This window comes from Lacerta agilis, chromosome 8 (assembly GCF_009819535.1).
Source record: "Lacerta agilis isolate rLacAgi1 chromosome 8, rLacAgi1.pri, whole genome shotgun sequence".
Classification (NCBI taxonomy): domain Eukaryota; kingdom Metazoa; phylum Chordata; class Lepidosauria; order Squamata; family Lacertidae; genus Lacerta; species Lacerta agilis.
In genome coordinates this window covers 41,588,883-41,611,520 of record NC_046319.1, presented here as the reverse complement: position 1 = coordinate 41,611,520, position 22,638 = coordinate 41,588,883, and the positions used below count along the sequence as shown (strand labels likewise).

At 43.2% G+C, this 22,638-nt stretch overlaps 1 protein-coding gene across 4 annotated transcripts in view; it reads left to right on the top strand.

The window, feature by feature from the left end:
- The window catches only part of CDH5 (cadherin 5), a 30,965-nt gene extending 10,108 nt beyond the window's left edge, over window positions 1–20,857 (top strand). For 2 of the 4 annotated variants that reach the window (XM_033157158.1, XM_033157159.1), the window contains exons 2-12: window positions 6,502–6,701; window positions 9,303–9,591; window positions 11,041–11,157; window positions 12,069–12,236; window positions 13,258–13,445; window positions 14,413–14,666; window positions 15,128–15,258; window positions 16,322–16,446; window positions 17,845–17,953; window positions 19,291–19,536; window positions 19,808–20,857. In XM_033157158.1, coding sequence (XP_033013049.1) covers window positions 6,519–6,701; window positions 9,303–9,591; window positions 11,041–11,157; window positions 12,069–12,236; window positions 13,258–13,445; window positions 14,413–14,666; window positions 15,128–15,258; window positions 16,322–16,446; window positions 17,845–17,953; window positions 19,291–19,536; window positions 19,808–20,316 — 2,319 coding nt within the window. In that variant the 5' untranslated portion in view covers window positions 6,502–6,518 and the 3' untranslated portion in view covers window positions 20,317–20,857. Of the gene's footprint in view, window positions 1–5,751; window positions 5,869–6,501; window positions 6,702–9,302; window positions 9,592–11,040; window positions 11,158–12,068; window positions 12,237–13,257; window positions 13,446–14,412; window positions 14,667–15,127; window positions 15,259–16,321; window positions 16,447–17,844; window positions 17,954–19,290; window positions 19,537–19,807 lie in introns of those variants that run through there. The other 2 variants (XM_033157157.1, XM_033157160.1) reach the window with 2 other exon arrangements.
- Window positions 20,858–22,638: the final 1,781 nt, after the last annotated feature.

The following is a 22,638-nucleotide window of genomic DNA, read 5'->3' as shown; positions in this document are numbered from 1 at the left end:
TGCTTTAGTGGGAGGTCAAGGGGTGGTGGAGAGGCAAGAAGCGGTTTCTCCACTTTAGCGGAGAAGCCACTGCTTACCTGCCCCGCCCCCTGCCAAAGCCTGCTTTAGCGGGAGCCGGAGGCCGGGGCGACGCAGCATCCTCCGGCAGGTGGCCAGGCAGCAGCCTGCGGGCTGCCAGGCAGCGGGCGCAGGTGGGCCAGCAGCGCCCCCCTCCATTTTGGCGATCTAGGCAGTTGCCTAGTTTGCCTAAATGGACGCACCGGCCCTGGGAACCGCAGGGAGGGTTGACAGCTATGCCCCACACAACACTATGATGGTGAAAATATCATGCATGTAATAAATGTGTAAATAGAAATGGGTTCCCCTTAATGGACAAAGGGGTTAATACAATAAGGTAGTTGCTCAGGTTCATAGTAAACCACAATCAAGGCCAGTCATTGCACTAGCTCTAGCTTCTGAACAGCCTTCAGTGGCAATTTCTTTTAAAACAAAATCGAAAATTCTTTCCAGTAGCACCTTAGAGACCAACTGAGTTAGTTGCTGGTATGAGCCTTCGTGTGCATGCACACTTCTTCAGTGGTATCTGAAGAAGTGTGCATGCACACGAAGGCTCATACCAGCAACTAACTCAGTTGGTCTCTAAGGTGCTACTGGAAAGAATTTTCGATTTTGTTTTGACTATGGCAGACCAACACGGCTACCCACCTGTAACTGGAATTTCTTTTAAGAGCATGATAAGAGCACTACCAGATCTCTGTCATCGTGAATGAAGAAGAGGACTCAGGACAGTTGCATGTATAAAAGCTGATAGAAGACTTTGGTTGGGGGAGAGGATACAGATGAGGTGCAGAAGTGTAGTAAGAGTTTCTTCGCTCCTTGGCGTGGTGTTCCAGAAAATGTGCTTACCACAGCAATTTCCTAGTCAGTTGATGACCTTCTGGATACGTATATCCCAAATGTCCTGTTATATGTTTACGTCTGAACCCTCATACATGCCCAGCTTGCATGAGAACCCCAACATACCCTCTTTGATGAGAAACGGAGCTCTGTGTGTGGAGACAAAGGTGCATTGTTCTAAAAGTGTGAGTGTTCCAACCCTTATACCCAAAACAAGAACTTTCCACGGCAAGAGCTAACAAAAGAATTATTACAAGGAAAAGAGAGTAGGCGTACTACAGAGACAGTTAACCATGTGAGATAAACATAGACATATACACCATGGCAGCATTTTACTGTAGCACTCCAGCTTAAAGATAAAAGACCTTAGGATCCTAAGAGGAATAAGCATGGAGAGTGAATAGGGCATGTGTTATGGGACTCATGAAAAATAGGGATAGGGGCAAGATTATACCTTATCTAGGAGGCTCTGGATGAAGATTTCTATATCTGTGAGAATTAAGCTCTTACCTCTGAAACCGCCGCCTTGTCAGGCAATAGAGATCTCGCCCTTTCCTTCGTCTGATCTCCAGCGGAGTGCTAAAACTCAGAGTGGGGTGGAAATGGTTAGAGCTTTAGGGTGCTGCCCGAACCTGTGCAAAACCTGACCTTGAACATGATTTGGGGTCTCATATACTTGCATGTAAAATGGAAGGGAAGGTGCTGACTTCCAAAAGGGGACAGGAAAAGATTCCTTTGAACTATAAAGTTTAATGTTTGTTCCTCAAGATTATCATGGTGTCTATGGAGGTGAGTAGGGCAAATTCATACATTCAGGCAAAACAAGCTTTATCTTATTTTTTCTAAGTGTTATCAATTAAGCCGTAAAGGGCATCGGTGTTTGTTTGGAATCCAACTTAGGAATCCCTGAGGAAACTGATTAGCAGGTTTTCCTGGTGGTGAAATAGTTTATCAGTGTATGCTTCCTTGCAATCAGTCAAAAAGCCTGATGTTTCATTCTGCATCACAAGCAGGGTAAGGGGTCACTGAGAGGTTGGTGCTTCAATATAACACAAGCAAGACTGATGCCCTGATCCATAAAAATGAACGAAATAAAAGTCAGATCAAGTGTCCCTCATTTCAGCCCAGTGAAAGTTAGGGGCAGAAAACAAGACAAAACACTGTTAAGAGACCCCCTTAGTTAAAATGCTTGGGAACTTCTGGAAATAAGAACCTTCCAATATTACAAAATGTATCCTTACATTTAAAAAACCAAAAACTAGAAGGACTCTTTCAATGGGGGGGGGGACCTTGAACTGCTTTGTAAATGCAAGCAGAAAATTGGTTTCCTCCAGTAATAGCATTCTATTTATGTTAGGAGTTGCAATAAAGCCCTTTGTCTATATAACATAAATGCATTCCTCATCCAGTCATAGATGCCTTGTGGTGAAGAAAAAAACACATATATCTGAAAGTGTCTTTATTATATCTTTCAGCTGAATATCATGAGGCTTCACTTATTGAAGTAATATTCACTCGTTATCCAAATCTTCTGTCAACACTGGATTGGTAAATGAGATTGTAACCATGCATAAATGGAAACTGATCGAGTGTGGTGCCCATCATATGTAGATTCAGGGCATGATCCACAACCTCCTCCTGTGTAATAATACCAGCATACCTTTCCCAACCCTCACCTGTACAAGACTATAGAATAGTCTTTGTTTTGCTCATCTCTGTATAGGGATGGAGGGAGAAATTCAATTCAGTTCACAAATAAAGGCAAACTTACCTTGTTCACACTTTCTAGAATAACACATCAACTAAAATACAGCCATATTTTGAAATTCGCATTTATCAGGAGAAATTTGTGCTAAAATGGTGAATTTTCATGAGGACATTTAAAAGGAAAAAGTGCAAAATGATGTGGAAACATGAGGAACTGAACTTGAGAATAAGGCTATCAATGGTTACAAATCTTGATGGCCATGTTCTACTTCCACTGTCAAATCTCTGAATACCAGTTGCTGGAAACCACAGGAAGGGAGAGCAGTGTTAAGTTCATGTCCTGCTTGTGGCATAGGCATTGGGTTGGCCACTGTGAGAACAAGATTCTGGACTAGATAGGTCATTGGGCTGATCCAGCAGGGCACAACACACCACTGCTCTCAATCTGCTGTCTGAGTCATGTAGCTCAGTGTGGTTCATGATATGACAAGTTCTGCCCTGTCTGAAACAGGTCTTTGATTTGATCCAGCAAGGGCTCCCAACTCAGTGGCAGAGCACGTTTTTTGTTTGTTTGTTTGTTTGTTTGTTTGTTTGTTTGTTTGTTTGTTTAGGTCTCAGGTTCAGTTGCTCTAGTCTTCAGGCAGAGGTGGGAAACTCTGAAACCTTGGAAGGTTGCTATCCATCACTGTAGATGAGGGTGAGGAACCTGAGGCCTGAGGACAGCATGTGGCCCTCCAGGGTTCCCTTGGGTTTCTTCCCAGGCCATAGCCCTCATTTGTCCTGCTCCATGCCTTCTGAGTATTTTTGCCTAGCTGGAAAGTGTCCATGGACTGTGATAACACATATCTATTCAGACAAGCAAAAGGGGTGTGGGTGGAAGCCTCTGAATTTTGCATGACTGAAATGTACCCTTCTGTACAAAGTTAGGAGTCCGATCCATTGTGTCACCCACATTTGCCCACCACTGGCATGTGACCCCCCCAGAAGGCTCTCTATGAGGAAATGCAGTCATTGGGCTGAGAAATGTTCCCCACCTCCACTGCAGCCAATAACAATGTAGGTGGACCTGTGGGCCCTTCCAGACTTTCTTTTTATTGCACATTCATGATTATTTGTACTAATGACATGGTCCTGTTTTTAATACTATTTGCACCTGCAAACCTTTGGGGACGATCAGGCTGGTTCACTTGAAATCAGTGCATATCTGATAACTTTCTGCTGAGATCTCGTAACTTTTTATACCACAGTTATGTGGGGTAGGGGGTTGTCCCACATTTGTTATGCTACAACCCCTCCAGACAGCAATAATGCAATAGCATTGGGGAAGTGTTGCAGAACAAACTAGAGCAGGATAAATCCACCGCTGTTGCTCTATTGTGTCAATGACATGTTGCAGAATATACCCACTGCAACAAAACACCAATATGCAGGGGCCCAGAGTATAAGCCAGCTTCCTGTGTTCTCAAATTGCTGGCAAGAAGGGATTTGCAAGTGGAAACGTGCAAGTTCCAAACTTTTTGCTCATGATGCAAATGTTGTAATACTAGAGGAATCTTGTGGCTGGTTTGAAAAACTTCAAGAGAAATGGTACATTGGCTTCAGCAAACAAACTGTTCCAGGGAAGAAGGGGCTGGCAATCCAGTTCCCAATCAAGTCAAGAAGAGACAAATGTATTTTATCTGGCGACACAAAGTCTGCTCAAAAAAGCACTTGGAGGAAGTGAAACCCTTTGCAAGTTTTCGAAATGTGAAAAGAAATGAATGTGAATGAAATGGAAGGAAAGGGGCAGACATGAAGTACTGTAGCCATCTGTAACGGATCTGCCCTTAGGCAGGGTATGGTCAGGAGCCCCAGCATGTTAGGAGTTAACATACACTCTATGTGACTGGCGGCTCGCTCGCAGGAGGCGGGACTTTTCACCCTTTAAAAGGAGGGAGCGGCAGTTGGTCAGGAGGGAGAAAGAGGGAGTGAGTGGTGACTGAGGGAGAGAAGGTTAGAGACCAGGATAGTGGTGGGTAGGTTAGGCTAGGTCGAAGGTTTAATATGTTATACTGAATAGAAAACCTTTTATGCGGTTATGAAACTACGTTTAAACATTTGATGCTCTGAAACCGTTATGCTCTATAAAGAAAAAATAAAGACTAGTTTTGTTGCTATAAGTCAGTCATCAATTTGTGGGTCCAGCGGGTTATAAACTGCTCATGAAGAGGTGAACCCAGGGAAGAGGCCAAACTGTCCTGCGGGGTATTAGTTTGTGTCTTAGGGGTTTCACTCAGGAGGGGCTGGCGGGCTGAAACATTGTGTAATGCCACTGAGTTGCTAAAAGGGTTTAGCAGACTGATACAGTGAGGGATCTATAGAGAGAGACCCTGAGGCTGTAGGCAAAAAGGTGTTTAACCCCTGAAGCCCAGAGCAAGGATTATAAACGGCCGCGGCAGCTGGACAAATACACTCCAGTTACTAAGTTACTCCCATTTTGTATCTATCAGGGAGTTTACTTCTTTGATGGACCTCTGGGGAGGCTATTTAGTCTGACCCGGAACACCTGAGCAATAAAAAAAAATTAAAATAAATAAATTTAGCAACAGGGGAGGGGAGTGTGAAAGGGAGGTTCGTTGCACCATCTTTTTAATGATGCTAGGAAGCTGCCTTATATTGGGTCAGATCATTGGTCCATCTAGTTCAGTGCTGTCTACACAACCTGCTCATCTCCCCTTTGAATTGAGCATGTCCTACACAGAACTCACAGCCACCAGTGCCCAGCATCAACTGCCTGAGGCAGCCACCTCACTGTGCCTAATTATAGGACTGGCCCTGAGGTGGTGTTTCATAAATTATAATCAATAAATGTCACCTGGTATCAGGCATGTTTGCCATGAGAATGCAGTTATGTGAGCTTAGACCACCACTTCCACACTGCAGCTGCAACCCCATCGCACCCATGATTCATCAAAATCTGGGCAGGTTAAGGTAATCCCAAGAATAAAGGCTCCCATAGTATTTAGATGTATTGTGATATACCAGGGTAACCTCTGGTCCTCCAGATATTGCTGACTACAGCTCTCATCATTTCTTAGCACTGGCCATGCTAGCTGAGTCTGATGGCAGTTGGAGGCCCACAAAATAGCTCACCGCCCACAAATTCCATGTCCCTTCAATAAACTGAATTCAGTGTGGCCTCACTCTGTTGAACCATCAGACTTTGGAGGCCCGTAAAACTCCAGACTGGTTCAGACATTGCCAAGAGGTGCAGAAAGATGACAGGTGAGAGACCTGTGCTTCAGTTTCCTCTCTTAATGTAATATATGTAGTTATTAGTTCAGTTAAATTGATTATTTGTAGGCTGTTTCCCCCCCCCAAAAGCTGCCTGAAATGCCACAAACCCTTTGCTATTTTACATTGCTATTTATTTATATGACCAAAAAAGGCCACCAAGGCAGCTCAGAAAGAGTAAAAAGATACATGCAAATACACTAATGCATATGCAAAACAATACAAATGCAGGGGAAGTGGGGCAAGGCAGATAGAAAATCTGCTTGAAGGCTGTTTTGGAATTTTCTGGCAGAAGATCTGGCGATTGCCACCCAATGGATGTTTGTAAAGGGGGGGGGGGTTAGAAAAGTTCAAGGAGCAGGAGGCTATCATTGGCTACTAGTTTTGATGGTGATATACTACCACCAAACTTAGAGGTGGCATGCTACTGAATAGCAGCCACTAGGGAGCAACAGTGAGAGAGGGCTATTGTCCTCATGCCCTGCTTTTGAGCTTCCCAGAAGCACCTGATTGGCCATTGTAGGAAGCTGGGTGCTAGACAAGATAGGCCTTCAGGTGCATGGGAAGAGTTTCATTGGAAAGACCCCTACAACGTCTGTAGTCATCGTTTGTATTGCTTTACAGGGCTTTCTTCCACAGAGATGGCAAGATGCTGCCTTCTCCTGCTTTCTTTGATGCTGGTTCCCACTAGTGCTCATGGAGGAGATTTCACAAGGACTGCCGTTAACAGCAACATTAACAAGCGCATAAAGAGAGAGTGGATCTGGAATAAAATGCATATTATCGAAGAGCACAATGGGACTCTGCCACATCATGTTGGGAGGGTAAGAATATATTTGTTGAATTTCAGTCTTGCCCATCCTCCCAAATGAATGTCATTTTTACCCCATTCTTTTACAATTAATGATTGATAATAATAATGAAGAGTGCGTGCTATGAAGCTCACCATGCTTTCAATTGGGGCTGAAAAGTAAACTTTGTAATTTTTACCCTTAAGAATATATTTCAACTGGAGTCTCCAGTTCAAATAAACTATCAACGGCTACTAGCTAGGATGGCTATGTTCTGCTTCCATGGCCCAAGGCACTTGCTGTGAATACTGTTGCATGAAGGTCTTGCTTTTGGGCATCCCAAAGGCCTCTGGGTTGGCCTCTGCAAGAACAGGATACTGGGTTAGATGGGTCATTGGCCTGATCCAGCAGGCTTTTCTTATGTTCTTAGTTACAAGCAGGTAACTAGTGACGAGGAAGATATCTGCCTATGAGTTGCAGAGTTGAGATAGACTGACAAATTGTCCAGCGTGGTATGAAGTAGCTTCCTATATTTTTCCAAATTCCTTTTCATTTCTATTGTCTGCCTTTGTGCCAGCCTCTCATCTAACCTGTGGCTGCTGTTGCTGAATGCCTGCTCAGCTCTGAGAAGACCTCGCTCACTCATGATCTGATTATGGATGAGGAGGTCAATCTGGTCTGTATCACTGAGACCTGGGTGCTCCCCTGTGTATTCAGTGCAGTATCAGGGAGGGGGAGTTGCTGTGGTCTATAGAGATTATCTCTCCCCCTTCAAACTTTCTGTCCAGTTGGGGGGGGGCGGATATAGAGTGTGTGTCCCTTGCCCAGGGCAATTGGGACAGATTGGAGATTCTGCTGGTTTACTGCCTGCCTCACTAAAGCTCAATCCACATAAGACTGAGGAACTGTTAGTGGGTGGTTCCCTACACCAGATGGCTAGGAGGTTGCCTACTCTTGATGGGGTTGTACTCCCTCTGAAAAAGTGGGTATGCAGCTTGGGGCTCCTTTTAGATCCATTGCTTGAGGCTCAGATGGCCTTGGTGGCTTGGAGTGCCTTCCATCAGTTTCAGCTAGTGGCCCAGCTGCACCCCTAGCTTGACAGGGATAGCCTAATGTCTGTTGTCTGTGCACTGGTAATGTCTAGGTTAGATCACTGCAACACATTATACTCTGGAGATGGTTTGGAAACTTCAGCTGCTGCAGAATTCAGTGGCCAGGTTTCTCATTAGGGTAAGACAATTTGAGCATATAAAACCAATCCTGACCTGGCTGCACTGGCTGCCAATTAGTTTCTGGGCCCAATTCAAAGTGCTGGTTTTGACCTATAAAGTCTAAAATGGCCCAGGACCACAATGCCTCAAGGATGTCCTCTCTCCATATGAACCGACACTGAGATCATCCTCTGAGGCCCTTTTTCATGTGCCTCCTCAACGAGAGGTCCAGAGAGTGGCAACACAAGAACGGGCCTTTTCTGCGGTGGCTCCCCACTTGTGGAATGCTCTCCCAAGGGAGGCTCACCTGGTGCCTTCCTTACATATCTTTACGTGTCAGGCAAAAACATTCTTCTCCCAGGCCTCTGGCTAATTAAACAATTTATGGCCTTTTAAACTGGGTGAGGGAGGGATATTGTTTTTGTTTGTTTCTAAGTTATGCATTTTTGTGTTTATATATTGTAAACAGCAAGTGATTTTCAGATGAAGGGCAGTATAGAAATTTAATTAATAAATAAAAGAAATAGAAATAGAAATTATTCAGCAAACATTAAACAAGCAGTGCACACCACAGCAGTTCCAGGAAATTATGTTGCCCATGAATCTACATGAAAGTACCTAAAGCCATGAAAGCTGGAAATCTATCATTTTCTACGAAGCCCTAGTATTATAGGACTATGACCTTTCTGCAAAGCTTAGGTGCATTTGCGGGTCTGAGAGCTAACACAAACATGTTGAGAAGGAATCAGATAGATGCTGTTTCCTTTCTTGGAAGACGAATGAGCAAACATACAAAGGAAGGAACTCTCTTTGGGGACAATTCCAGGAAAAGAGAGGAAGCTTCGCCATGTCCTACAGAACAAGCTCACATTAGCAGACAGTACTTGCTGCAGTACTCACAGCCTGTCAAGCAAATGCACTGATCCAGAAAGGTCCCCTTCACTTCACTATGACAGCCTGACAGAACCCTGCTAATATTCAGGGAGATGAAAACATACAGCTGCCTCCATCAAGGACAGCATCAAACTCAGCAATGAACACCATCTGAAAAGCTTTGCCTGAGTCACATGCAGTTAATCGAGGGGATTTCATAATGTTTTGTTCCATTGAGTATATTCTTGTATCCCACCCCTATCTCCAAGTGGGGTTCCAGGCAGCTTACCCAGGATTTATGTTTTCTTTTGGAAATGGGGCACAGCAAAGACTTTGGTGTCCTTATATATATGGTTTATTTACACATATATACAACCTGAGCAATGGGTTTTATGAGTCCCTGGCCATTGGCTAGGCTTCTTATGGCTTCTGGGAGTTGTAATTCAGCAACATCTGGGGACCTTGTTCCTGGGATTCCTTACTTACTGTCACAATTTTGTTCTGCTTTCACATTTTAATTCTTATTTACAGACTTTGTTGTACTTTTTAGATCACGTCAACCATCAGGAATCCCAATGCTAAATACGTTCTTGAAGGGGAAGGTGCTGGGACTCTGTTTAGAGTCGAAGACAGCACTGGAGATGTGTCTGCAAATGAGAGGCTGGACCGAGAGAAGAAAGCTGAGTACCACTTGAAGGCTCACATTCTTGACCGTTTCACCAATAAGTCATTGGAACAACCCTCCATGTTTCGTATCATAGTCTATGACATCAATGACAATGCCCCAGTTTTTGTACAAAAAGTGTTTAATGGTTCTGTCCTGGAAATGTCACCACTAGGTAAGCTCACCTCTCTTTTAAAAAAATGCTACTGTGTTTGCATGCAACACAGAAACTATGCATGGGGAGTCACTTTCTGCCCAAGGGCCAGTTTCAAACCTAGCCAACCTAGAACCCTAGAAGTTGTTAGCTGTTTCTCTGCCCAAAAGCAGGCAAGGCCAGAAGTGAAAAGGGAGGGGCAAACCTCAGCAGGTTGAAAGCCCAACAAAGCAAAAAGACTAGCAAAACATTTTTTAAAAATAATAATAATAAATGCATATTTTATTTATTTTATTTTATTTTTATGTGTTTTGCAAACATTTTACACATTCTTAGTCTTTAAAGCATCTAAAACGAATGTAAGATACATAAAATGTTAAGTTTAACCAGGGGAAAGCCACAGATAATGTGGAAAGTGACAGGACAAATAAAAATGATAGATGGGTAACATCAAATGATGTCACATGATTGGCAAGTTTGCTAGAAATGGGTTTGGAGGCTGGAGGTTTCCCACCACTAATATAAATGAAAAGAAGCATAGATCATCCAATTGCAGTAAGAAAGCTAACCCTCCCTTAGCTTCTTACGCTAAATACTTGCAGAAACAGACCATGGCTCAGAGTCACTCTAGTCATGTGGAGCTAGCCGTGTGCAGCAATTTATGGCCCTGGATGGAGGTTCAGGAGAAATTTAGCCACCTCAGCCAAGCCCAGATTAGCACTTAGATGCATAATGTTCTTAGAGAGCTCTCTCTCGCTCTCTCTCTCTCTCACACACACACTGAGAGAGAGAGAGAGAGAGAGAGAGAGAGAGAGAGAGAGAGAGAGAGAGCCCACACTAGATCCCTCATATGTAAGTAACCTCTAGCTTCTCTTAGTTAACCCTTTGCACCCTTGACTCGCCACTTGTATGGCTAGCCCCAGAATAGCTTCCTCTTTCACCAAGCCTTTTAAGCTGATATCTTTTCCCAGTCTACATCTGCATTGGAATTGTTTTAAAGATATTTTTATTGTTTCATCACTTGTTAGTCACCCTGGGCTCCTTTGGGAGGCAGAGCAGGCTATACATTTGTTTGTTTGTTTGTTTGTTTGATTGATTGATTGATTGATTAAGCATTCTTATTATAACCAGTGTGGAGAAGTGGACTAGAGTTCAGGAGCCTGGGCCAGTCACTGTCTCTCAGCCTGGCCTACCTCAAAGGGTTGTGGCAGTGATAAAATGGGGAGGGGGAGGGAAAACTGTGTACACTTACACGGCCTTGAGTGCCTTGGAGCAAATGTAGGATAGAAATGTCCTAAAAACAGCAGCATTAAATAGGAGGGTTCAAAGTGGCGAGGGAGGAAAAGATTTGTTTCATCACAGTTCTTGTTGGCAATTTTTTACATGAACAGAATCTAAACACTAATAATTAAGTATCATCTTTTGGTAACAATCTCCCTCCCCTCCCCCCTTTGCTCTTGCTCTCTCTAGGAACGTCAGTCACCAAAGTGACAGCTGTAGATGCTGATGACCCCACAATTCTTGGCAATACTCGTGTTTCCTACAAAGTTATTCAGGGAAACCAGTACTTCAAAATAGATGATACTGGTAGGTATGATAACAATAAATCAGCTGGTAAAAAGTAATCCTGCCAGACTCAACTCCTCCCAGTTCAGGAAAGCTAGTCCTGGGAAGTCTGAGAGCCATAAGTAGAACAAAGCACTTTTATTGCTCACACTAACAGGTAAGCCTGAGTAGGAAACTGCTGTGTAGAAGTCAGGCCACACCACATCATCTGTCAAGTCAGTTTGTTGATCTGTCAACCTTTGAGAACTTTCACTGTGAAATAATATACCCACCTGCTGAGTCTTCCAAGCAAGCAGAAACCAATGCCTTTTTGACAGGAGTGCCAACTTGGCTCTGCAAACATGGGTGCCCGGGGCTGTGAGTGCCATGCAATGTGCATGGCCCTGGCACTGAAATTGTGGGTGCCTAGCCTCTTCGATGGGAATTTTGTGGGAGCTCAAGCACTCAGGGCCCCAGGGAGTTGACACCTATGCTTTCTGGTGGTCCCATTTAGCTTCCAAACCAATAGATATGAAACCACCAAAGTTTGGGATTAGAAGGATCTTTGAAAAGTTCAAAGGATTTCTCATCCCCTCATCTGCTGATGGGGAGCTGGCTTTTCTAGATTTGAATCAGGTACGTAGGTAGGTAGGTAGACCACACCACACCACATCACACCACACCACACCAGACATAAAGTTTACCTTGGAAGGATGGAAAGGGAGAAGAGAGGACTGCCTTGGAGAGGACTGCTGGGCAACCAAAACTGGCAAATAGTGATCTGAGGGAGGGAGTCAAAATTCTGTTAACTGTTTTCAAAATTAAAAAATAAATGCTAAATTAAAGGCAAACAGTAGAAATTTAGGTTATACAGATTAACCAAAAGTTTTAAAAAAATGTTGAGGTGATAGATGAGACAGATGCATGTTTAGCTCTCTTCTTTTCTTTTACAGGAACAATCTACACAGCTGTACCGGATTTGGACAGAGAAAAAACCCCTGTTTATACAATTGTGGTAGAAGCAGTGGATGGCCACGGTCTACACTCAGAAGAATCAGGCACTGCTACAGTCCGCATCTCACTGACTGATATCAATGACAACTTCCCCACATTTAGGAAAAGTTAGTTTTGCAAAATCAATGAATTAAATTCGATGAAGCCATCTGCTCCTAACTCAGTTCATGGAAATTGCATTCAGTTGTGTGTAATGCAATGTGGGTTCCAAATCTGACTAGATATTTAGAATGTTTTTATATTCAATGACAGCATGTCAGACCACTGATGCATCCAGTACAGCATGTCTACACTGGCTGGCAGTGGCTGTCCAGCGTTTCCAAGCAGGGGGCACTGCATACTGCTAGGCAGAGTAGACAGTATTAAGCTAGATGAATCAATGGTCTGACTCTTTCTATGGGTGTTATTCAATTCTACTTTTACTCAGAGCAGACCCATTGAGGTTAATGGGCACGCCTAACTTAAATTCATTAATTTCAGTGGGTCAACTCTGAGTAGGACTAAGTTGGATACAGCCCTGTGTTCCTTGAAGCTGACACAGCCTTCTGTCCATGCCACCAACTGACACACCATCACTTCCCACTCATTCAGTGAAAACAAAGAATGGATGAGTGGGTCTACAGCAAACAGTTGGGTTTACACACAAGCTAAGAAAGCTACAATTTAGGGCCTCAAATTAGAAGAGGCCTCATAATACAAAAATATTGAATTTCAAGTTTTACATAATTGGTTAAAAATAAGCAGACATATTGCAAGTGGGGGTGTAAGAAGGCTGCACTTTCTGTTGTGGTTTGTATTTGTCACAATCAGTGCTGTTTCCATTCTGCTGCAGTTTGGTTTCTGCCAAATATTCTCTTATTCATCACGTTGTCCATTATTTAACGTATGTTCGGTAAGCTACTCCAGGGGCACCCTGTTTCTAACAGCTGATCCCGATGCAGCCCCTTAGCCAAAAGGATACCCATGCCTCAGAGCATGAAAACACTCAAGATGGCCACACATAAGGCCAATGCCACACAATTTAGTGATAAAAATTGAAATGAGCAAGATGATGATCCTTTTGTTAGCAAGAACATGTGTTTTGACTTTCCTTTTATTCCAACGTACTTTTATTTGTTTGTTTTCCAGAAAACTTCCATTTTGAAGTCCCTGAAAATATCAGGTTAGACGGTGAAGTTGGTAGACTGGAAGTTGAAGACATTGATGAGCCACAGAACAGAAATACAAAGTACAGTTTTGTCCAAGGACCTTACCAAGATACTTTCAGAATAGAACCAAACCCCTTCACAAATGAAGGAATAATTAGACCTAAGAAGGTATGATGATGATGATCAGTGTACATTGGGGGTGGGGAATCTTTGTGAGCCTAAGAACTACCTTCCCTTATAGCTAATTTTCCGGGAGCACGTGCCCATGGGTGTTGGGGCCAGTACAAAAGGTGGATGGGACAGCCACTTTCTCACACACATCCATTCATATATCTAGACACATCCAGTATACCAGAAGGAACGTCTCCACCCCCATCGTTCAGCCCAGACACTGAGGTCCAGCTCCGCGGGCCTTCTGACAGTTCCCTCACTGCAAGAAGTGAGGTTACAGGGAACCAGGCAGAGGGCCTTCTCTGTAGTGGTGCCCGCCCTGTGGAATGCCCTCCCATCAGATGTCAAGGAAATAAACAACTATCTGACTTTTAGAAGACATCTGAAGGCAGCCCTGTTTAGGGAAGTTTTTAATGTCTGACGTTTTATCAGTTTTTTTATTATCATTAATTCTGTTGGGAGCCACCCAGAGTGGCTGGGGAAACCCAGTCAGATAGGCGGGGTATAAATAAATAACTTATTATTATTATTATTATTATTATTATTATTATTATTATTATTACCCACTCTCACACAACAGGCTAATAATTGACTAAATAAATCTACATGGGTACAAAACTTCCAGAAGAGTTTGCAAGAGTTTCCATTATATTCCAGGTTCATTCCAAAATGGGCTTTGCAGACCAGAAATATAAATATAACTCTCTCCATGAGAGCAGGGCCACAGCTCAGTGGTAGAGCATCTGCCTTGCATGCAATCGCCTCGGGTTCAATATCCAACATCTCCAGTTAGCACTGGGAGAGACCTCAGGCTCAGACCCTGCAGAGCTGCTGCCAGTCAGTGTAGATAATAGTGACCTAGCTTCCTGTGTTCCTAAATATTAAAAAAGATGTTCATTGTATACACAGTGTCCCTTTTTATTGTGTACTGATAATGTTTGTTTGTGTGTGTGTGCGTTTTTAGCCGCTGGACTTTGAAAAGGTACCCTCCTACAAGTTTGATGTTGAAGCAACTGATGCCGGCATTAACTATGCATATTCCAGAACAAAAGGATCCAAGAGTATTGCAAGTGTAACCATCAAAGTTCTCGATGTTGATGAACCACCTGTCTTTTCCCAACCTTTCTATATATTTGAAGTTCAAGAAGAAAGTGACATCAAAAAGGTTATTGGATTTGTTTCGGCACATGACCCAGATAAAGCAAAACGGAAAATAAGGTAACAGAAAGTTTCTTCTGTACCCAAAAGGTGCTCAGTCAACTGAGTTTCCATCCCTTGTAACAACACTTTATCCACAATACAGCCCGTGATAATGTGTTGAAGAACTGAATTTTTATACTGTATAATGCAGGGATGAAGAGCCTATGGCCTTCCAGATGTTGTTAAACCAGAGGCATAGCATGGGCAGGGCCAATGAGGCCATGACCCCAGATGCACATTTCTGACATGTGGCTGGGTCTTTGGGGCTGGGGAAGCAGCAGAGCCTCCTTCTCCTTGTGGTCGCGAAGGGACACTGGTGCATGTGCTGCCCCTGAGCAGGCCATGAGGGAGGGGGAGGGCACCATGCCTCATGTCCCCCTTCGCTGCCCAACGACTCATTCCCCCAGCCCCAACTTTGTCTCTGCCTTGGCTCCTGCTCAATTACTACTTTGATGCCATTTTTTATGCGCCCAACACAGATATCACATCCTGAGATCCAATTATTTCAAAATATCTGCCACGGGACATATTTTTGCCTTGAAGCCTTTGGACAGGGAAGAAAGTGCCTGGCATAACATAACTGTGGCAGCCAATGAACTGGAGCAAGACAGTAAGTATGAACTTGTGTCACTGGGGAATTTGGCAAGAGCCATTCCCTCTTCTTTGCAGATTGCAATAAGCAGGCGAAATACAAGTCCTCCCTCTTTGAACCTTTTTGCTGTTGTATCCATGCCGTGAAAGCCATTCTTTGGTGGGGACCATCCCAAGGCCTTGTGCCAAGTGGATGGCACCAATCATGAGGGTCTTCTTATCTGATTCACTCCCCCACACCTCCAATCCTGTCAAGGATATGATTTTATGTTAAAAACCCATATTTGCTTGATAATACAGCATCATGGAATGCAGGGAGGGAGGGAGAAATTCAAATCAGTTCACATTTAAAGGTGTATCTACCTAGTTCGCACTTTCCTAAACTATAGCTATACAGCCATCCTTCGAAATTCACAGTTGTTTGAAATTTGCAATGCGGGTTTCCTGCCAAGACATGCTGATAAAAATGCATAGAGTAGAGTGTGCATTAAAAATGTGTGTATTGGTGACAATGACATACAAAAACATGTTATATTAGGGGAAATGGCTTTGAAAAAATACATACATTAGGGGAAGCTGCATACAAAAAAAAGTGCATATTGGGAGAAATTTGCACTAAAATACTGGCGAATTTTCATGCGAATGTTTTTGGAGGGGGCAATCACAAACTGATGTAGAAATGTGGAGAGCTGGACTTTAGACTGGAAAAAATAGAAACTGACAGAAACCAAAATTGATAGATTTGCCCGTCCCTATGTGGAATGAACCATCTGAAAAGCAGATTCATCAGCTCTCTGCAAGTTGCATCCAATGGATACTAGAATTGGATACAACTCCATGTGAGCCAAAACCCTGCTTTTTAGGATTCCAGATCGCATGAAGATAGCCCTATGCAAACAATTGTGCATTACATGTGGCAGTTCTCTGCAGGTGTTCTTACATGTCTCAGAGTTGAGGCCAGCCAGCAAGGTTCCTCTGCTCCAACTCACTCACCGCACTGATGTGGTGTGAATACTGGTTGCCTCTATTTGATTTTAGAGGGGTGCATGATAGATAAATCTGTGGTTTTCTTCTTGCTTCAGGAATTGTGCCCAATCTAGAAACCCACGTACCAGTTTACATTAAAGTTACTGATATAAATGACAACGCACCAGAATTTGCTGATGTTTACAATCCTAGAGTGTGTGAAAATGCCGCACCAGGAAAGGTAAGGTATCAGAACCAAACTGCTTTTACTACTCAGCCACACAGACCAGCAATCCTTGCCAGCCTAGGAAGTCGGATGGGGAAGTTTCCAGTTTGCTCCACATTTTGGACCGAATCTTCCCATTTTACCGCCCCCCCCCTAAACCTATGTGCAAATCAGAACACTGATCTGCAGATATATTCTCAGAAAAATATTTCCCAAAATTAAACCCCTTATTAAGGAAATGCCTTTGGGGTTCTTCAACTCCAAGAGTATCATTATTAAAAATGCAACTGCAAATAAAAACAAGGAGGATTTGGTATTATATCACCAAGATTATTTATTGTCAAATACTAGAAACTGGAAACCCAAAATTAGTGGTAACTTCCCAACTTGGGCAACTCTAGAATATAGATGTATAGCTCCTTTATCTTGATGGACTGCACAAGGATCACAATCTATTAAAACCCAGGATTCTCCTGAAACAAGATTGTCAGCTAGAAAATACGGAACACAATGTCTAGTAAAAATTGACTGATTTTCCTATGCTAAACTGACTTTGTGGAGAAATCCCACTTTAAAAATCAGGGTGGGGTGGGGAATGGTAATATGGAAGAGCAGGCATATTGACTTTAGACCAATTAATAGATGAGAATGATGAATTTTATACTTGTGCTATATTAAAAGAAAAACACCTATTTGATTCAGCCCAATGGCAATATTTGCAGCTGCACCATATGCTAACGTCTTTATTTGGACCGGCAGCTGTTACAGCATCTAATACACCTAAGATAATAACACAATTGGTTAAATCCTCTCAGACTAAAAAGCCGGTGAATGTTTTCCACAGATACCTGGTCTCAATTAATCGATTTGACATGCAGTATCTGAGAAATGAATAGAATAGAGAATTGGAGGTTCCTATTTTACCTAAGCAGTGGGACAATAATTTAGCTTCTATGGTTAATGTTTTATACAACAAAAAATAATATTAAGAATCTATTGCCCTTAGTTTCAAAACTGTTTATTTCATATTGTATCACAATTTTTATATTTTTCTTTCATATTTGTTTTTGCTTTTGTTTTGTTCCTTTTCTTTTACTTTATTTTCTCACTGAAATTTTTCGATAAAATATAACTTTAAAAATACCTGATCTGCAGATGAAGCCACATAATGAAGAATTGCACATGGGTGCATACTGTACTTATGAGGTGCTCCAAGGACTGGCTCTTTCTTCTTTTTAACCTTTTTAACCTTTTACACTGCTACACAGAAGCCCGTGGCTGTGTGGTACAATATATATTTCAAATTGCTCCCAGGGAGTGACTGTACCTCATAACGTGAAGTCCCTTCCTGGGCAATTGTTTGATGGAAAATATGGCCCTGTGTATTCATGACAACCTTTTCAATTCCTGTAGACTGTTATCATGATTTCTGCTGTGGACAAGGATGAAATGTCACCAGGAGTGAAATTCAAGTTTTCCTTGGTGTCTGAAGAGAGCAACTTCACTCTAATTGACAATCACGGTACGTTTCTGTGGATTTCATGAGATGGCAAAAAGGAAACATTATGTGAATGTTAACTAGCCATGCTCCAAATACAGCTTCATGGTTTGTTTGTCCCTACTTATAAATTATTAAGGGCTGTCTATATATTGTTATTAAATGGTGGAAATCCAATATGTAGAATATCGCAGACTCCTCACAGCAGCAAGATTAAACGTCCTGGAAACAGAGGTCCTGTTGGGAAGATATAAGGGAGTCCCATATGCTCTGAGGGTCTGTCCCTGTGCCTCGGGAAAGGTTGAATCAACCGAACACATTCTCCTGACCTGCCCATTTTATGTTGCTCTTAGACAGAAACTGATAGCTCCACTCTTAGGCCACCTTAGCCTGGTAGATGGAGAATGTCAGGTTTCGTTTTTGCTGAATAATTTTACTGGCACCACAACTTTTGAGGTGGCCAAATTTCTTTTTTTTGCCCTTAAACAGCGTAAGGTCAAAATCGATGGTATCGATATGGGTTTTTATGTATAATTTACTTTTACTGTATGTTTTAGTGTAAACCCCTCTGAGTTGTCTCAGGTTTTTAAAATTTGTATGGATGATTGTGTTCTGACTGACGGTCGAATAAATTGTTATTGATTGTTATTAAATGGATGCGGGTGGCGCTGTGGTCCAAACCACAGAGTCTAGGGCTTGCCAATCAGAAGGTCAGCGGTTTGAATCCCCGCAATGGGGTGAGCTCCCATTGCTTGGTCCCTGCTCCTGCCAACCTAGCAGTTTGGAAGCATGTCAAAGTGCAAGTAGATAAATAGGTACCGCTCCTGCGGGAAGGTAAACGGTGTTTCCGTGCACTGCTCTGGTTCACCAGAAGTGGCTTAGTCCTGCTGGCCACATGACCCAGAAGCTGTCTGCGGACAAATGCCAGCTCCCTCGGCCTATAGAGCGAAATGAGCACCACAACCCCAGAGTCGTCTGCGACTGAACCTTATGGTCAGGGGTACCTTTACCTTTATATATTGTTATTAATATCATGTATAGAACATTTCTAAACTGCCAGCTCATTCAAAACTATCGTGGCGATGTACAACACAAGCACTAAAACATCACAGAATTATAAAATACAGAACAAATGACCAACACTGAATCAAACTGATTCTCTAAAGCTGATACCGGTAATTTCCCAAAACAAGCCACTCCTGTATAGAAGTCCTGATAACTCCTGGCCACCCAGACATTTTATGGGTTCCTTAAAAGATTACTTAGCCTCAGGAGCTGAACTTGTGCCAGCTGGCTGGCACTCCTACAAGGCAATCACCATTTGAGATTATCACTTAATGAGACGCTATTGCCTTCCTCAGATAGCACAGCGAATGTCACCGTCAAATACGGACAGTTTAATCGGGAACTAGTCAAAACCCATTACTTGCCTATCATCATCTCTGACAACGGCTCACCCCAGCAGAGCAGCACAAACACCCTTGCCATCCATGTCTGCAAGTGCAACGAGGAAGGGGACTTCACTTTCTGCGAAGAGCCAGCAAAACAAATGGGAGTCAGCGTCCAAGCACTACTTGCCATCTTGATCTGCATCCTCACCATCATTGGTAAATCGACTCATAAATATTCACATTTCTGGCTTTCCCAGGGGAAAGGGGGAAAGAGCCCATATAAGGAACAGAAGGGGTGGCATTCACAGAAAGGGATATGAAAATGGAGTAATTTTGCTCTTTAAGGTCATATGGTAGCAACCATTTTGCGGAGATGGTTACTTCTCCCACTTTGCTGAACCTCAGGTTGAATCAGGCTACGTTCTCTATTCAACCACATGCTTGTTTTTCTTCTCCATTCTGCAACTAATTTATGTTTTGTTTGCAGTGATTATGGTGCTAATAGTTATGAGGAAGCGACACAGGAAAGACCTGAACATTCTCAGGAAGAATGTGACAGATATCCATGAGCAGCTGGTGGCCTATGATGAAGAAGGTGGTGGTGAAATGGACACCACCAGCTACGATGTGTCAGTCCTCAACTCAGTCCGCCAGACCAGCATGAGGTCACCGAGGATGACCATGGAGAACAGGCCTTGCGTGTACTCCCATGTACAAAAGCCCCCAGGAAATGGGATCTCAGGCACTGGAGAAATGGGCATTATGATTGAGATGAAAAAAGACGAAGCGGACAACGACGGGGATTTGCTGCCGTACGACACTCTCCACATATACGGTTATGAAGGGGCTGAGTCCATTGCAGAATCCTTAAGCTCTTTGGGATCAGGATCCTCAGACTCTGACATCGACTATGATTTTCTGAATGACTGGGGCCCCAGGTTTAAAATGCTGGCAGAGCTTTATGGGCTGGAACCCAGTGAAGATCTTCTGTATTGAGCGTTCTGTATTGACAGGTTCCCCTAGCCTTAGCCACAGACAATGTGGCTAAGAGAATGTTGGTTCAGAAGATGGAACCAACTAGCAATTCATGCATTCCCAATACCTAAATCAGCTCAACATACCTTTTTTTTCTGAGCAGGTTTACATGACCAGGATGATAGACAGCAAAAGCTATGACTTTTGAGCATTTCAGAAGGCGCTCCATGAGCATACTAATGCATCCTGCACTTGTGGGAGGACCCTGATTGGGCCACATAGAGTCCTTTCTGGTGCACTCTGACACATGTATGAACAGCAAGGGCAGGGCTAGATCCCAAGGCATACACGCATTTCGAAGTGTGGCTCTTTCCCAGCCAAGCAGTAATGATCCTTTCTTGCTTATTTTAGTTACTTAGAATATCTGCCCTTTTAAGTCAAAACCTACCAATGATTCTGGAAGGAACAATTTCCTGGACTACAGGGAGTGCAAATTTCCTAATCTCGAGTGTAGGTTTCATTTGATTGCAACTTCCATTATGCATGTATATACAGGCTACATTTTTTAAATGCTCTTCTTTTTTTCAAACACAGCTGAAGAAATTCAGCTGCATCAGGGAACTTTTCCAAGTTACAAGGCTCATTAACTGTGAATCTATCTTAACACTTTTCTTCTTGCTGGTGCCCCCCCCCCTTCTTCCAGGTACTGTAAACATGGATATTTCAAGCATTTGACGCTTCCAAAACACCAATAAGAGATTCATCACTGATTTGACATTTCCAAAACTAGCCTAGACCTTTCCCAGGTACTGTGTTGCCTGTTATCCAGTGGAGGCTGGTGTCCATTGAGTCTGGTAGAATGGAAGATAAGGAGGCCAACAGTAGGGGACACTAAAGCGAGTCATAGGAGGGGCCAACTAATTCGATTTTTGTCCCCATTCTCCTCTCTGATGAGTTAGACAATGGCAGCTCTGAGACTAAGGATGAGGAGGCTGACAGCATGTGCTACCTCTTGGACCTGTAAGGAAGTAGCTAGGTGGGGGCCAGCTGAGGACAGACTGAACTTGGAGGGGGCAGTGCCATACTTGCCCCAGTGGACAAGTCTCCATTGCTGTTACCTCCTTCCCCAGTCCTCCTTACAACTGTGCCCAGATGTCTACTGCTTCTTTATCCACCAAGTTTTCCCCCCTGACCATCCCCATTATTCTGTTTACCATGTTGTCTAATGAAGACTTCTTTTTGAAAAACTCCAAATCTTCCCGCCTATTGTGTGATATTTTGGTTGCCCTGATACAGATTTTCTCTCTTTTTTTTCTTTTTTTCTAATGGGCCAGCATGACCACCTTTACTTTTTCTGTGAGCAGGGTATACTCATATTCACTAGCATGCAAAATCCAAACTATACATATAAGTATGGTTCTACTAAAAAAAGTATGGCTATTATTTGTTTAACAAAATATTCCTACTAATGAAAATAGTTGGGTGTAATTAATGTATGTGATGTTTAACCAGTGAGATTAACTATAAAATCATGTAGAGCTATTGTAAGGCAATTGTAAACAATATCCAGTTTTTAAAGCAGGAGTCGGCAACCTGGGCCCACGAAGACCGTTTTACCGGCCCACAAGCCACCTGCAAACTGAGCTGCCCGCTTGGCAGTGCGGCGTGGGGACTCACCCAGTGGTGCCAAAAATGGCAACTGCGCCCGCGCAGATACCAAAAACCACATCTGCGCCTGTCCAGACACTGAAATTGCTTCTGCGCAGGCGCGATTTTTGGTGTCTGGGCATGCGCAGAAGCAATTTCTGGCTCCGCAGACATGCGCAGACACGATTTCCGGCATCGCGCTGCGCATGTCTGGCCCACGGACGAGCTCCGTGGAAGTGATCCAGCCCATGGCTGGTAAACCTTGCCGACCCCTGTTTTAAAGTGTCCTATGATCCTTGTATTTTGTAATCTGTTTGTGTTAAAATCTACTCTACTGTACATCAATGGTTTTTGCACTGGATAGTTTCATTTCCTATTTAAGTTGTATGTATGTATGTTGTGGGTGGGGAGGGTTACCTACATAAAAGTCAAATTTGTGTATACTTGTATTTGTCTGTTCATTAGTAAGATCTTCAGGCAAACCTGTGGTGCATTTAAAAGCAGGGGAATCTACAAACCGGATGATAAAATCTGCTTATCAGATTGCTGAGGAACCACTTCTTCCCTTATGTATGTATTTATTCCCCAAGGCATAAAGGACTATAAATGTACTGAGGAATGGGGTGTAGCCCAGTGGCACAGCACATCCTTTGCATGCAGAAATTCCCAAATTCAATCCCTGGCATCTCCAAGCAG